Consider the following 15,873-nt stretch of genomic DNA (forward strand, 5'->3'; position numbering starts at 1 on the left):
TGCTGCATCAACACTGTCGAATGACCTTCCCCCGTTAAGCAGGATCAGTACCTGCGGCACACCCTCCAACCGTCTGCTGCCGGAGGAGGCAGTAAAGACATTGTCTCTGACGTACTGGAGAGCTGCCCCCGTGTAGAGGGGTCTACCTCCTTTGTGTCTCAGACCTCTGACACGGTCGAGAACGTCTTCCTTTGTCGTGTAGCTGTTCAGATAGAAATGGACCTCGGCGTCTCTACTGTACTGCACCACAGAAACACGGTCTCTGTTTGGCTCTATGTTGAATTGCTCCACTACTCTTTGCACAAAATCACGCATAGCTGGGAAAGAATTCCTAGTGCCATCTGAACCGTCCAGCAGAAACACTACGTCCTTTCTGGGTGCGACGTATTCAGCTAAGAGGGGGGGAAAACAGCATCATTAACACCACGTAAATGTCGATAACCTTGATAATGACACATCAGTTCATCACCTCATTAACCGTCTAAGCTGTGCGTAAAAAAAAAAAAGTTGGGACATCAAGTAGAAAGACAAGACACAGCGTATCGTAAAGTTCTGCCATGCACATACCGGTTACAGTCGGTGTGGTTGGAGTGATGGGAATTGAAACAGCCTGGACAGAGGCCAGCAGCTGCTCTTGGACATTTGGGAGCTCGCTGAAGTCGGACACGGACAGAGCATAATTGGGGTCGTATGAAATTCTCTGCAATTCTCTGCTATCAGAGCCCCTCGATCCTATTCCAAAGGTCAAGACGCCAAGCTCTTTGAGAGAAGAGGCTGCTGCCTCAACACTGTCAAATGACCTTCCCCCGCTAAGCAAAACCAGTATCTGCGGCACAGCCTCCAGCCGTCTGCTGCCGGAGGAGGCAGTAAAGACATTGTCTCTGACGTACTGGAGCGCTGCCCCCGTGTAGAGGGGTCTGCCTCCTTTGTGCCGCAGACCTCTGACACTGTCAATAACTTCTTCCTTTGTCGTGTACGTGTTCAGATAGAAATGGGCCTCTGGGTCTCTGCTGTACTGGACCACAGAAACGCGATCTCTGTTCTCAGCTACTTCCAATTTCTCCACCATTCTTTGCACAAATTCTTTCATTGCTGGGAACCCATTCCTAGTGCCATCTGATCCATCCAGCAGGAAGACAACATCTCTCCTCTGTCTACGGCCCTCAGCTAAGAAACAGACATTCATGGATCAGGTGGGGGACATTGTAAGGAGAGAGAGAGAGAAAGACAGAGAAAAACACAGTGTATTACACGCTTGGTGCTCAATCATGCTTTTTGTGTTTTCGATATCGTGTCACCTCCAATTAAGTTTTACTCTTCAGGAAGAAATACAGTTCCTTCTGCAACTCATTAGAACTAGAGGAACAATAAGGCTCATGTCTCTATAACCATATTAAAATGGGAGGAATTACAGGAAGCCAGTTTGGCTTTTTCTTACCTATCGTTGTGGTAGTGATAGACGTGGCCTCTACAAAGACTGTGTTAATGTTGGTGAAAAGCTGCTGTTGGACACTGGGAAGGTCAGCGAAGTCACTCACTGAGAGTGCATAACTAGGCTCATGGGAGATCTTCTGGAGTTCCCTGCTGTCTGAGCTCCTTGACCCTATCCCAAAGATAAGCACTCCCAGCTCTTTCAGGGATGAGGCTGGCGTGTCAACATTATCAAATGACCTTCCACCACTCAGCAGAATCAGTAACTGAGGCACACCTTCTACAAGTCTGCTTCCAGCGGAGGCAGTGAAGACATTGTCCCTCACGTACTGCAGAGCTGCCCCTGTGTTGAGGGGTCTCCCTCCTTTGTGCCTCAGACCCCTGAGCGTGTCAAGCACGTCCTCCTTTCTTGAGTATGTGTTAAGATAGAAATGGGCCTCTGGATCTCTGCTGTACTGGACCACAGACACACGGTCTCTGTTCTCAGACACATTCAGTCTCTCCACCATCCTCTCAACAAAGTCACGCATTGCAGGGAAAGAGCTCCTTGTGCCATCTGAACCATCCAACAGGAACACTACATCCCTCCTAGCCATCCTTCGCTCAGCTGCGGGTAATGGAATGGAACACAAAGTCACGTGAGCCCTGGGTATCTGATATTGTCTGCGGGGCGTATGCGCGCTCTACTCGGCAACTACAAAAGGGAAACAACTCTCCTATCCTTTCAGCTATTTTGCAGCCAATCTAACGGTCAAATGTTACTACTGTGTGCTAAAATAGAATCTCATTTCGGTCAGAGTAGAGCTGCCTAAACCTAATGACTACAACACGACAAAATTAGGTGTATAATTTAAGGGATATTTTCATCAAAAGGCAAAAACTGTGCCATAAAAGTGATGAACGAGCAAACATACAAACACTTTAAAACTCAGCACTGCTTAACACCCTGAAGAGTTCAAACCCAAGAGACGTGTGGGAATCTGTCTTACCCGCCACGGTAGGTGTCGTTGGCTTGACTTCTTCAAGCGCATTGTTGAGGGAGCTGATAAACTGCTGCTGGACACTGGGAAGATCAGAGAATTCATTGATGGACTGTGCATAGGTAGGATCGTTGGCAATTCTCAGCACCTCTCTGCTCGAATTTCTGGTGCCGATGCCAAAAATCAAGATTCCGCTCTCTTTCAGGGCAGAGGCAGGTGCATCTATGTTATCGCTTGACCGCCCTCCACTGAGGAGGATAAGAATCTGAGGGACACCCTCTTGCTTTCTACTCCCCGCAGAGGCAGTGAAGACACTGTCCCTCACGTACTGGAGAGCTGCCCCTGTGTTGAGGGGTCTCCCTCCTCTATGCCTCAGACCTCTGACAGTGTTCAGGATCTCCCCTTTTGTCGAGTAGGTATTCAGATAGAAATTGACCTCAGCGTCTCTACTGTACTGCACCACAGAAACACGGTCTCTGTTTGCCTCTATGTTGAATTGCTCCACTACTCTTTGCACAAATTCACGCATCGCTGGGAATGTATTTCTAGTGCCATCTGAACCGTCCAGCAGAAACACTACGTCCTTTCTGGGTACGGCATCATCAGCTAGGAAAAGAAAACAGCGTCATTCACACCAGGTTATTTGAAAACATCTTTAGAATGTCACATTAGTTTAACCACCTCATCGACTACCTAAGCTGTGGGTAATGGTCCCACTGCTCACAACTACTTAGAAAGGTCAACAAAGCACAGGCTGTGAGCTAGCTCTCGTAAAGTTCTGCCATGCACATACCGGTGAGAGTCGGGGTAGTTGGAGTGATGGGCATTGCAACAGCCTGGACAGAGGCCAGCAGCTGCTCTTGGACGTTTGGAAGCTCACTGAAGTCGGACACGGAAAGAGCATAATTGGGGTCGTATGAGATTCTCTGCAGTTCTCTGCTATCAGAGCCCCTCGATCCTATTCCGAAAGTCAAGACGCCAAGCTCTTTCAGAGAGGAGGCTGCTGCATCAACACTGTCGAATGACCTTCCCCCGTTAAGCAGGATCAGTACCTGCGGCACACCCTCCAACCGTCTGCTGCCGGAGGAGGCAGTAAAGACATTGTCTCTGACGTACTGGAGAGCTGCCCCCGTGTAGAGGGGTCTACCTCCTTTGTGTCTCAGACCTCTGACACGGTCGAGAACGTCTTCCTTTGTCGTGTAGCTGTTCAGATAGAAATGGACCTCGGCGTCTCTACTGTACTGCACCACAGAAACACGGTCTCTGTTTGGCTCTATGTTGAATTGCTCCACTACTCTTTGCACAAAATCACGCATAGCTGGGAAAGAATTCCTAGTGCCATCTGAACCGTCCAGCAGAAACACTACGTCCTTTCTGGGTGCGACGTATTCAGCTAAGAGGGGGGGAAAACAGCATCATTAACACCACGTAAATGTCGATAACCTTGATAATGACACATCAGTTCATCACCTCATTAACCGTCTAAGCTGTGCGTAAAAAAAAAGTTGGGACATCAAGTAGAAAGACAAGACACAGCGTATCGTAAAGTTCTGCCATGCACATACCGGTTACAGTCGGTGTGGTTGGAGTGATGGGAATTGAAACAGCCTGGACAGAGGCCAGCAGCTGCTCTTGGACATTTGGGAGCTCGCTGAAGTCGGACACGGACAGAGCATAATTGGGGTCGTATGAAATTCTCTGCAATTCTCTGCTATCAGAGCCCCTCGATCCTATTCCAAAGGTCAAGACGCCAAGCTCTTTGAGAGAAGAGGCTGCTGCCTCAACACTGTCAAATGACCTTCCCCCGCTAAGCAAAACCAGTATCTGCGGCACAGCCTCCAGCCGTCTGCTGCCGGAGGAGGCAGTAAAGACATTGTCTCTGACGTACTGGAGCGCTGCCCCCGTGTAGAGGGGTCTGCCTCCTTTGTGCCGCAGACCTCTGACACTGTCAAGAACTTCTTCCTTTGTCGTGTACGTGTTCAGATAGAAATGGGCCTCTGGGTCTCTGCTGTACTGGACCACAGAAACGCGATCTCTGTTCTCAGCTACTTCCAATTTCTCCACCATTCTTTGCACAAATTCTTTCATTGCTGGGAACCCATTCCTAGTGCCATCTGATCCATCCAGCAGGAAGACAACATCTCTCCTCTGTCTACGGCCCTCAGCTAAGAAACAGACATTCATGGATCAGGTGGGGGACATTGTAAGGAGAGAGAGAGAGAAAGACAGAGAAAAACACAGTGTATTACACGCTTGGTGCTCAATCATGCTTTTTGTGTTTTCGATATCGTGTCACCTCCAATTAAGTTTTACTCTTCAGGAAGAAATACAGTTCCTTCTGCAACTCATTAGAACTAGAGGAACAATAAGGCTCATGTCTCTATAACCATATTAAAATGGGAGGAATTACAGGAAGCCAGTTTGGCTTTTTCTTACCTATCGTTGTGGTAGTGATAGACGTGGCCTCTACAAAGACTGTGTTAATGTTGGTGAAAAGCTGCTGTTGGACACTGGGAAGGTCAGCGAAGTCACTCACTGAGAGTGCATAACTAGGCTCATGGGAGATCTTCTGGAGTTCCCTGCTGTCTGAGCTCCTTGACCCTATCCCAAAGATAAGCACTCCCAGCTCTTTCAGGGATGAGGCTGGCGTGTCAACATTATCAAATGACCTTCCACCACTCAGCAGAATCAGTAACTGAGGCACACCTTCTACAAGTCTGCTTCCAGCGGAGGCAGTGAAGACATTGTCCCTCACGTACTGCAGAGCTGCCCCTGTGTTGAGGGGTCTCCCTCCTTTGTGCCTCAGACCCCTGAGCGTGTCAAGCACGTCCTCCTTTCTTGAGTATGTGTTAAGATAGAAATGGGCCTCTGGATCTCTGCTGTACTGGACCACAGACACACGGTCTCTGTTCTCAGACACATTCAGTCTCTCCACCATCCTCTCAACAAAGTCACGCATTGCAGGGAAAGAGCTCCTTGTGCCATCTGAACCATCCAACAGGAACACTACATCCCTCCTAGCCATCCTTCGCTCAGCTGCGGGTAATGGAATGGAACACAAAGTCACGTGAGCCCTGGGTATCTGATATTGTCTGCGGGGCGTATGCGCGCTCTACTCGGCAACTACAAAAGGGAAACAACTCTCCTATCCTTTCAGCTATTTTGCAGCCAATCTAACGGTCAAATGTTACTACTGTGTGCTAAAATAGAATCTCATTTCGGTCAGAGTAGAGCTGCCTAAACCTAATGACTACAACACGACAAAATTAGGTGTATAATTTAAGGGATATTTTCATCAAAAGACAAAAACTGTGCCATAAAACTGATGAACGAGCAAACATACAAACACTTTAAAACTCAGCACTGCTTAACACCCTGAAGAGTTCAAATCCAAGAGACGTGTGGGAATCTGTCTTACCCGCCACGGTAGGTGTCGTTGGCTTGACTTCTTCAAGCGCATTGTTGAGGGAGCTGATAAACTGCTGCTGGACACTGGGAAGATCAGAGAATTCATTGATGGACTGTGCATAGGTAGGATCGTTGGCAATTCTCAGCACCTCTCTGCTCGAATTTCTGGTGCCGATGCCAAAAATCAAGATTCCGCTCTCTTTCAGGGCAGAGGCAGGTGCATCTATGTTATCGCTTGACCGCCCTCCACTGAGGAGGATAAGAATCTGAGGGACACCCTCTTGCTTTCTACTCCCCGCAGAGGCAGTGAAGACACTGTCCCTCACGTACTGGAGAGCTGCCCCTGTTTTGAGGGGTCTCCCTCCTCTATGCCTCAGACCTCTGACAGTGTTCAGGATCTCCCCTTTTGTCGAGTAGGTATTCAGATAGAAATTGACCTCAGCGTCTCTACTGTACTGCACCACAGAAACACGGTCTCTGTTTGCCTCTATGTTGAATTGCTCCACTACTCTTTGCACAAATTCACGCATCGCTGGGAATATATTTCTAGTGCCATCTGAACCGTCCAGCAGAAACACTACGTCCTTTCTGGGTATGGCATCATCAGCTAGGAAAAGAAAACAGCGTCATTCACACCAGGTTATTTGAAAACATCTTTAGAATGTCACATTAGTTTAACCACCTCATCGACTACCTAAGCTGTGGGTAATGGTCCCACTGCTCACAACTACTTAGAAAGATCAACAAAGCACAGGCTGTGAGCTAGCTCTCGTAAAGTTCTGCCATGCACATACCGGTGAGAGTCGGGGTAGTTGGAGTAATGGGCATTGCAACAGCCTGGACAGAGGCCAGCAGCTGCTCTTGGACGTTTGGAAGCTCACTGAAGTCGGACACGGAAAGAGCATAATTGGGGTCGTATGAGATTTTCTGCAGTTCTCTGCTATCAGAGCCCCTCGATCCTATTCCGAAAGTCAAGACGCCAAGCTCTTTCAGAGAGGAGGCTGCTGCATCAACACTGTCGAATGACCTTCCCCCGTTAAGCAGGATCAGTACCTGCGGCACACCCTCCAACCGTCTGCTGCCGGAGGAGGCAGTAAAGACATTGTCTCTGACGTACTGGAGCGCTGCCCCCGTGTAGAGGGGTCTACCTCCTTTGTGTCTCAGACCTCTGACACGGTCGAGAACGTCTTCCTTTGTCGTGTAGCTGTTCAGATAGAAATGGACCTCGGCGTCTCTACTGTACTGCACCACAGAAACACGGTCTCTGTTTGGCTCTATGTTGAATTGCTCCACTACTCTTTGCACAAAATCACGCATAGCTGGGAAAGAATTCCTAGTGCCATCTGAACCGTCCAGCAGAAACACTACGTCCTTTCTGGGTGCGACGTATTCAGCTAAGAGGGGGGGAAAACAGCATCATTAACACTACATAAATGTCGATAACCTTGATAATGACACATCAGTTCATCACCTCATTAACCGTCTAAGCTGTGCGTAAAAAAAAAAGTTGGGACATCAAGTAGAAAGACAAGACACAGCGTATCGTAAAGTTCTGCCATGCACATACCGGTTACAGTCGGTGTGGTTGGAGTGATGGGAATTGAAACAGCCTGGACAGAGGCCAGCAGCTGCTCTTGGACATTTGGGAGCTCGCTGAAGTCGGACACGGACAGAGCATAATTGGGGTCGTATGAAATTCTCTGCAATTCTCTGCTATCAGAGCCCCTCGATCCTATTCCAAAGGTCAAGACGCCAAGCTCTTTGAGAGAAGAGGCTGCTGCCTCAACACTGTCAAATGACCTTCCCCCGCTAAGCAAAACCAGTATCTGCGGCACAGCTTCCAGCCGTCTGCTGCCGGAGGAGGCAGTAAAGACATTGTCTCTGACGTACTGGAGCGCTGCCCCCGTGTAGAGGGGTCTGCCTCCTTTGTGCCGCAGACCTCTGACACTGTCAAGAACTTCTTCCTTTGTCGTGTACGTGTTCAGATAGAAATGGGCCTCTGGGTCTCTGCTGTACTGGACCACAGAAATGCGATCTCTGTTCTCAGCTACTTCCAATTTCTCCACCATTCTTTGCACAAATTCTTTCATTGCTGGGAACCCATTCTTAGTGCCATCCGATCCATCCAACAGGAAGACAACATCTCTCCTCTTTCTATCACCCTCAGCTATGAAACAAACATTGATCATTGAAATAGGGGAGCACAATGCAATACAATACATATTATTAAGAAAAATGTTATAGTTGAAAATTATTGTTTTAACTTAATTCTTGTTCTTGAGTAGAAATACAAATGTTTAATTACTATTATTGAAATATATCATATAATAATAGCCAGATTTTTTAACTTATTAATAATAATAATAATAATAATAATACATTGCTAGAGTTCTGCATAAAACATCTGTTTTAATGAATCATTATTTAACGATTTCTATGACTATTAATCTATTCTATGACTATGGCTGATTAATAACTCAGCACAATGCATAACAATACGACAGTAGTTATTTGGAAGGAATTTATCCGTGATGACAGATTTAATTTATAGCAATTCATATGTCTAAATCTATTAATCAGATGGCTGAATGTTGAAATTTATGGCTTCGACCACATAACACTCTCATTTATACTATTAGTTAATACTAAATTATGACAGGAAATGAATCTATGATGACACATTTAATTAATAACAATTCATATATGGCTTAACCTATTAATCAGATTATTTATTAGTTGCTGATGTGGAAATCATTAATACACAGTGTTGTGCAAGTTACTTCCAAACTATAATACATTATAGATTACTTGTTACTGTTATTTAAAAGTAATTCTTTACCTCACAACATTACTGTCTCAGAATTGTAATGTGTTACACTACTCCTGTATTACTTTTGAGTCACATTCGCCAAAATAACTACAGAAGTAGAACTTTACAATATCGATCCACCATAGCAAAAAGCATATGTTTTGTGCTATTTTGAGATGGTGTTTTCCTCAGTATATAACTTAATTTTCACAAGTTTATTCTCCATCTGTAAATGTTAGAAAGTCATGCAAATATTTCCATTTTGCTGCTAAACTTCACAGTGAACGAGCGCTACTGTGTGAATGCGCACTAAACAGACAGGATGTAATAGAAGCGCAATAATTCTGTCTAAAATATACATTTTGCTAAAATATTTGATGTTGGACATTAAATGTGCCTTATGTACAATTTTAAACCTACAACTTAGTGTATTTTTATGATACATGGACTTTTTACTGTAAATGGACTATTGTAATGGGGTAAATCAATATACAGACTTTAGGCCAACTACTGAGTTTAGATTCATCTTACCAATTAAAATTTAGTCTGTGCATATTTATTTTAATTTTTAATTTTAATTTTTTAATTTTGTGATTTTATTTTCTTCTCTTCCAATAACCATAAAAGGTACTACAGCTGCCAATCAAAACCAGAGAGAAATGTATTCATATATTTTAAAACAACCTAATTAAATCTCAAGTCGGACAAAATTTCTTACCAGCATGCACTGCTTCAAGTCAGCTGCCGATTGGTCTGTGCGGCGCTGCATCAAGTTGAACAAGCCTATTGTCGAACACACCTTTATTTGTCATGTTCTAGTCATGTGATCCTGCCATGTGCTCCCTTTGTCATGTGTTCAGTTTTCACGTTCTCATTAGGCTTGTTCGACTTTAAGCAGCGCTGCACAGACCGATCGGCGGCTGACTTGAAGTAGTGCGTGAGATATTTTGTCCGACTTGAGACAGCACTGACGCCATGCGACTGTGACCTATGGCTTCAAAGTATCACAAGAGCGATTCGAGAGCAGCCGCCTGAGTCAGCCAGCACAGTTTAGAACACACCTTTCGGTTCATTGTCTTGTTTGTGCACAGGTGTTCCTTGTTTGTGATTAGTCCTTGTGTATTTAAGCCCTCATGTTTGCCTTGTTCTTGGTCTAGTACCACTGTGGGTAAGGTTATGTTCTTGTTTCTTGTTTTGCAATGCCATGACATGACAAGTCTTTGTTTTGTTTGATCATGTTTTAGGTTCAATAAAGCTACGTTTGGGTTCTTCAAGACTTGCCTCCAGTGGTATTATTTACAGTTCTTCACGAGTCATACATTTACTCAGGATTATCTGTGCATTTAAGTATGAATTAATGCATTTTAATGCACCTGTAAAGTGTTACCAAATCATTTCACTCATTATTTAAAAGAAGCAGTATTACACTTACCTATCAATTCCTTTTTGTTGTAACTTGGATTGGCTTTCATTGCTTCCAGTAGCTGTACTTGGATTTTTGGTAATTCACTGAAGTCAGCCAATGAGATCACATTATTTTCAGAAGAAATTGTATTTAATTCATCAGAGTCTGAGTACTTTCCTCCTATTCCATATATTAATACCCCAGTTTTTTTAAGAGCAAAGGTTGCTTCAGAAATGCTGTCCCTGGATTTTCCACTTGTCAGAAGAATTAATATTTGAGGGGTGCCTTCTTTGTGCCTGCTCCCTGAGGCACTTATAAAGATATTTTCCCTTATGTATTGAAGGGCAGATCCTGTGTTTAAGGGCCTTCCACCTTTATGGCTAAGCACTTTTACTGCATTCAATACATCTTCCTTTCTTAAGAATGAATTTAAATAAAAATTTGCCACAGCCACATTGCTGTACTGAATTACTGAGATTCTATCATTATCAATTCCCACATTAAGATTTGTGATAATATTGTACAGAAAATCACGTATTTCTGGAAATCCTCTTCTTGTACTGTCCGAACCATCCACAAGAAAAGCAATATCCCTTTTAAATCCTATACCTAGAATTGTAATAATTATAGGATTAGAGAGAATAGCAATTCTTAGAGAGAATTAAAGTATTCAGAATAGCAGAAACTTGAAATGATCAGCCAGTATCAGTGGTTTTCAATCCTGGTCCTGCATGGGAACCACTGCTCTGCACTATTTGTATGTCTCTCTAAATAAAGGAGAAATGTGCAGAGCATTGGGTCCCCAGGACCAGGAATAGAAACCACAGGCCTGTAAACCTGCATTCTTAACATGTATTTTTAGAACTTCTATACCCTTCTTCAAATCAAGTTTTATCATTTTTAATTCTTACCATCAACTTTAGTGTCTCCTTTTTGTCTTACACCCATAAGTTTTGTCAGCAGGCTTTGACGGACATTGTTTAAGTCATGAAAATCATAAACAGCCATAGCATAATCTGTCTGAGAAGAAATGGCTTCCATTTCAATGGGATCTGTCAGCCTTGACCCAATGGCAAAAATGGCTACTCCCATACTCTTTAGTGCATTAGCTGGTCCATGAGGAGAATCTCTTGATCTGCCACCAGCCACAAGCACAAGATTTTGGCTAACAGTGTCCATTTGCTGACTTCCAACTCTAGGGGTAAAAATATTGTCTTTAACAAATTGTAGAGCCTGGCCAATATATTGTGGCCTTCCTCCTTTTGGTTTGAGATTGCGTACAGCATCTGCCACCTCAGAAGAGGATGAGTATGTACTGAGATTAAAGCTTGTTGCTGCAGTATTACTGAACTGCACAACAGCAATTTGATCTTTTTCTTGGCCAACATCAAACGTTTCTGCCAAACTTGCCACAAATTCTCGTATAGCTGTGAACCTATCACTAGCATCATCAGATCCGTCAATAAGAAACACAATATTTCTTCCTGCATCCAAAGCCTGTCCTAAAATAAACAAAGGGAAGAATATTTCCATGAAGGAAAGACAAAAGTACTTAAACAACAAAGCCAAAATTACAGTACATATGGTAGCTAATCTATCTTCATCTGTAAGTCTCTTCTTCATTTAACATAACAGCATGTTTAAGAAAAGATATCAGTTATTAGAATTCTTACCCTCAGGAGTTGGAAATTGCTCAGGTATTTCATCCCCACTTATCAAAACAGAGGCAACTCTTTGGGCAATGCTGTTGATGGAGGTGAAGTCAGGGACAGAGAAAGCATAGGCTGGTGTTGAAGACATTGTCTGTAATTCAAGAGTATCAGCATTTCTTGTGCCGATTGTAAAGACTTTTATGTTGTTTTCTCTTAAATTCTGTGAAATGGTTCTGACATCATCACCAGATCTACCACCACTAAATAAGTACAGAATCTGAGGTACACCCTCACGACGTCTGCTTCCAGAGGATGGTGTAAATATATTTTCTTGAATAAACAGTAAAGCAGCTCCAGTGTTCAGTGGCCTTCCACTTTTGTGCCTCATAGAACGTATTGAATTTAGTACCTCTTTTTTGGTTGAGTATGAGCTGAGATAAAAATTAGCTGTGGGATCCCGACTGTACTGAACAACTGCCACCCTATCCAGATTTTCCTCCACATTTAGACTCTCAACTACCCTCTGGATAAAACTGCGAATTGCCTCAAAACCAATTTTAGAATCATCAGAGCCATCAATAAGAAATGCAACATCCCTTTTAACAGATTCTGTAATAAAGAAATTAGATTTACTATAATAGAGAATTTTAATAGCATATTCTACAACACTAGATCACGTGTTTACACTGAATTAAAAAATTATCTAAGAATTTATAAAGGCATTATTTATGCTATCATGTCGTATAATACATAAAACACTGCTGTCAGTGGCTGGTGTACACACATACATTAGTAAATTAAAGAAATCTCTTACCAGAGACCTGAGAAGTCATTGTTGCCGTTGGCCGTTGGTAAGATACCCCTTTTATTAATGCTAAGATATTCTCTTGAACATCAAGAGTGTTCTCAAATTCAGAAATGAAAAAGTAGTTTGGTTGATGGGATATTGTTTGTAACTCAAGTGTATCAGCATTTGTGGTGCCAATACTTAATGAAATGACACCAGTGTCTTTCAAAGCTTTGACTGGACCACGTATGTCATCATTAGACCTTCCAGAACTCAGCAGAATTAGAAACTGTGGCACACCCTCCAAATGTCTACTCCCTGCAGCAGCAGTAAACAGGTTGTCTTTTACATACTGTAAGGCTGCCCCAGTGTGACGCAGGCTTCCTCCTTTATGAATTAGACGTTTCACATGATTTATAACATCATCTGATGATGAATGTGTATTCAAAAGAAAATCAAAAGCTGCATCATCACTGTACTGGACCAATGAAATGTGATCTTTATTTGGTGCCACATTCAGTTTCTGAACCAGGTTCTGAACAAAGTTTTGCATTCCTAAGAAACTTCCCTTTGAGCCATCCGAGGCATCGATTAAAAAAACAATATCTCTTTTTTCAGCATCTGTTGCAACTGAGCATAAATATACATATAGTCATGTCACAAGTCCATATCACCTTTAAATCAACCACGAAAAAACAACAACAACAACAAAAAAAGGAAGAAAAACAGAATTTTTTTCCTTACCTGTTGTAGTTGGTGGAAGCCTCTTGGGCTGACGAGGAACTCTTTTTACATATGATAGAAGCTTCTGCTCAATGGTTTGAAGGTCATCAAACTGAGGAACAGTAAGAGCATGACCAGGAGTATACGAGATTGCCTGGAGTTGAATAACATCTGCATTTTGATTGCCAATACTGAGTGGAACAATTTGGTCCTGTTTCAGAGCAGCAGCTGGAGCTCTAACATCATCCTGAGACCTTCCTCCAGTCACAAGCACAAGAATCTGAGGAACCCCATCCAGGAGTCTGCTCCCAGAAGAGGCAATGAATATGTTCTTTTTTGTATAATCAAGGGCTCTTCCTGTGTTGAGGGGACTTCCTCCCTGGTGTTGCAGATTCTCAATTGAATTGAGAACTTCTTGCTTTGTGGCATGTGTGTTCAGGTAAAAATGAACTTGTGGCTCTCTGCTGTATTGGACTAAAGACACTCTGTCTCCACTGAGCCCGATATTGAGTTTGTCCACCACTCTTTGAACAAACTGACACATTTGTTTAAACGCGTCCCTGGTGTCATCAGACCCATCCAAGATAAAGACAATGTCTCTTTGAGCTGTATCCAATTCAACTGGGATGAAAATTAAATGGCTTTAGTAAAATGGCCTTAATTTATATAAAAAGTGTAAGACAAAACAACAGCCCACAGTAATATTTTCCATGGTATTAACAATAAAATTCATATGTGAACAATTTTAATCAAATTTACATTCCAAATAGAAACTTTGCTATATTTCTGTTCTGTCTTTGCTGTCAATATCTGAAACAAAAAATCTATTATGATGGAATATCAATAGTGTTTTTTCACACTCACATGAATAAGATCAATCAAGCAACTAGAACAGAAAAAGTAAGAACAAGGAGTTGCTATTGATGAAACACCAACAATGATTAAGAAATCATTGGCTCAAACAAGAGCTTAAAATGAAGAGGAATCTCCGCAAGTAGTAAGACTCTTCCATGGTTGAGAGAACCAGTGGAAAAACATGAAAGTTCTCTGATGGAAAAAGCAAAAGATAAACAGAACAGGAAAAAAGTAAATATTTAGTGGCAAAGGCCATTAATTGCCAGTCTTTAACATATGTTAAAAAGCTGAATCGATCAATAAATGGCCTCACGGTTAAAGTGAGCAGTTTAGTGAAGAGAAAGTAGATTTTCATGTCCAAACTATCAAATGCTTAAAGTTAAAAGAAAAAGCTTGAACTTGAGGAAAATGCCAAGTGTAGTTATCCTTACCAATGATAGTAGGGGGTTCTATTTCCAATTTGGATTTGATAAAGGAGAGAATATCGGGCTGTATATGTAAAAGTTCACCAAAGACTGGAAGATTAAAAAGAAATCTAGGTGAAAATGCTATGCTTTGGAGCTCTGCCTCTACAGCATTTTTTATTCCAATGGCAATGGACAGAACTCCAAAGTTTTTGAGATCTTCAGCGGGACCTGCCACATCATCACTGGACCCTCCACCAGTCATAAAAATCAACAGCTGAGGGACTCCTAGCTGATGTCTACTTCCAGAAGCAGTAGTGAAAACATGGTCCCTGACATACTTTAGCGCTGCCCCAGTATTTAGGTTCCTTCCACCTTTTGCAGTGAGGCCATTAATGGCATAAATTACAGCTCTCTTACTACTGTAAGTATTAAGTAGGAAATGAGGCAAAGCATCTTCACTGTACTGTATTACAGCAACTCGAGCAATGTCCTGGTCAATGTCAAGATCCTCTGCCATTCTCCGAATAAACTCACGGATGGCAAGAAGTCCATTTCTGGAGTCATCTGAGCCATCAAGGAGAAAAACTATATCCCGTTTTTTAATTCCTGGATCAGGCAAGTTACCAAGAAAAGAAAAAGAAAAAGGATATTGGAACACATCTGAATCATTCAATGTATAAATTGAATAGCAAAAGCTTTAAAAGAGTACAAGAGCAAAATATATGCAAGTAAATCAAAGAATATTGACATCGACCCCTCAAAAATTATTTTGTGGGTCAGGATGTGAACAGCGTTGAATAAGAAAAAGCTCTTGAAAGTATAGTTCAAAAATACTCCCATGGAATGAACATCTTTATGTGCAAAAGATGTCAACAAAAGACATGGAAGACAAGAGAAAATATCTAAGAAGAAAGATTTAAGTAAAAAGGAATTTTCAGTTCCACACATCTTAAAATATCAACCTATATAGCAATTTATATGACATTTACATTTAAGGCTTGTAGCAGACTCAACGCCTAAATAACTGTTTATTTATTGCTTATAGTGAAAGCTCTTACCAGCTGAGTCTAGAATTTCTGTTTTAGGAATTCTAGATTCTTTTGGGATATTCTTTAGGATTGAAACAATTTGTGGCTCTACTGAAGGGAGGTCATCAAATTGATCAGTATAATGTGTGAATTGAGACTGGATTGACACAGTTTTCAGCTCATTTATATCTGCATTTTTCACACCAATGCTAACTATCACTATTTCAAGATCTTTCAGGGCCATGGCAGGTCCTATTATTTCATCATTAGATGGCCTGCTACTCAACAATATTAGTATTTGAGGAATTCCATGAAGTCGTCTACTCCCAGATGAAGAAGTGAAAACCTGGTGCCTCACAAACTGGAGGGCTGCACCAGTGTTAGCTAG

The 15,873-nt window shown here is 42.5% G+C and overlaps 4 protein-coding genes across 7 annotated transcripts in view; all 4 read right to left on the reverse strand.

The window, feature by feature from the left end:
* LOC137035640 (collagen alpha-3(VI) chain-like) overlaps positions 1–15,873 on the reverse strand; it is a 114,723-nt gene that overhangs the window by 89,879 nt on the left and 8,971 nt on the right. The gene's annotated exons all lie outside the window — the stretch shown is intronic.
* Positions 2,922–13,739, reverse strand: LOC137035449 (collagen alpha-3(VI) chain-like). Its single transcript, XM_067408742.1, has 9 exons — positions 13,217–13,739; positions 12,095–12,294; positions 11,707–11,836; positions 10,945–11,535; positions 7,387–7,986; positions 6,614–7,213; positions 5,830–6,426; positions 3,944–4,576; positions 2,922–3,804 (listed from the first exon to the last, which is right to left on the reverse strand). Exons 1-9 carry the CDS (start codon positions 13,737–13,739, stop codon positions 3,173–3,175), a joined length of 4,506 nt encoding a protein of 1,501 aa, XP_067264843.1. The 3' UTR covers positions 2,922–3,172.
* On the reverse strand, positions 4,596–5,603 carry LOC137035662 (collagen alpha-3(VI) chain-like). The gene has a single exon (XM_067409154.1). The coding sequence runs from the start codon at positions 5,434–5,436 to the stop codon at positions 4,792–4,794; it is 645 nt and encodes a 214-aa protein (XP_067265255.1). The 5' UTR covers positions 5,437–5,603; the 3' UTR covers positions 4,596–4,791.
* On the reverse strand, positions 5,762–15,729 carry LOC137035450 (collagen alpha-3(VI) chain-like). The gene is made up of 9 exons (XM_067408743.1): positions 15,516–15,729; positions 14,482–15,063; positions 13,217–13,816; positions 12,674–12,859; positions 11,707–12,294; positions 10,945–11,535; positions 7,387–7,986; positions 6,614–7,213; positions 5,762–6,426 (listed from the first exon to the last, which is right to left on the reverse strand). The coding sequence occupies exons 1-9, from the start codon at positions 15,727–15,729 to the stop codon at positions 5,762–5,764; spliced, it is 4,626 nt and encodes a 1,541-aa protein (XP_067264844.1).

The sequence above is a fragment of the Chanodichthys erythropterus genome, chromosome 14, assembly GCF_024489055.1.
Source record: "Chanodichthys erythropterus isolate Z2021 chromosome 14, ASM2448905v1, whole genome shotgun sequence".
Classification (NCBI taxonomy): domain Eukaryota; kingdom Metazoa; phylum Chordata; class Actinopteri; order Cypriniformes; family Xenocyprididae; genus Chanodichthys; species Chanodichthys erythropterus.

Coding starts and splice junctions, on each gene's coding strand:
- LOC137035449 (XM_067408742.1), bottom strand. CDS start 13,739: ATGTGTCAGTTTGTTCAAAGAGTGGTGGACAAACTCAATATCGGGCTC. Junction 12,295..13,216: donor GCTTCCACCAACTACAACAG/GTAAGGAAAAAA, acceptor TCTTTATTACAG/AATCTGTTAAAAGGGATGTT. Junction 4,577..5,829: donor AACGACACCTACCGTGGCGG/GTAAGACAGATT, acceptor TCTGTTTCTTAG/CTGAGGGCCGTAGACAGAGG.
- LOC137035662 (XM_067409154.1), bottom strand. CDS start 5,436: ATGGCTAGGAGGGATGTAGTGTTCCTGTTGGATGGTTCAGATGGCACA.
- LOC137035450 (XM_067408743.1), bottom strand. CDS start 15,729: ATGGCCCTGAAAGATCTTGAAATAGTGATAGTTAGCATTGGTGTGAAA. Junction 13,817..14,481: donor AGAACCCCCTACTATCATTG/GTAAGGATAACT, acceptor TTTTCATCCCAG/TTGAATTGGATACAGCTCAA. Junction 12,860..13,216: donor GCTTCCACCAACTACAACAG/GTAAGGAAAAAA, acceptor TAATTCATAAAG/GAGGAAGCCTGCGTCACACT.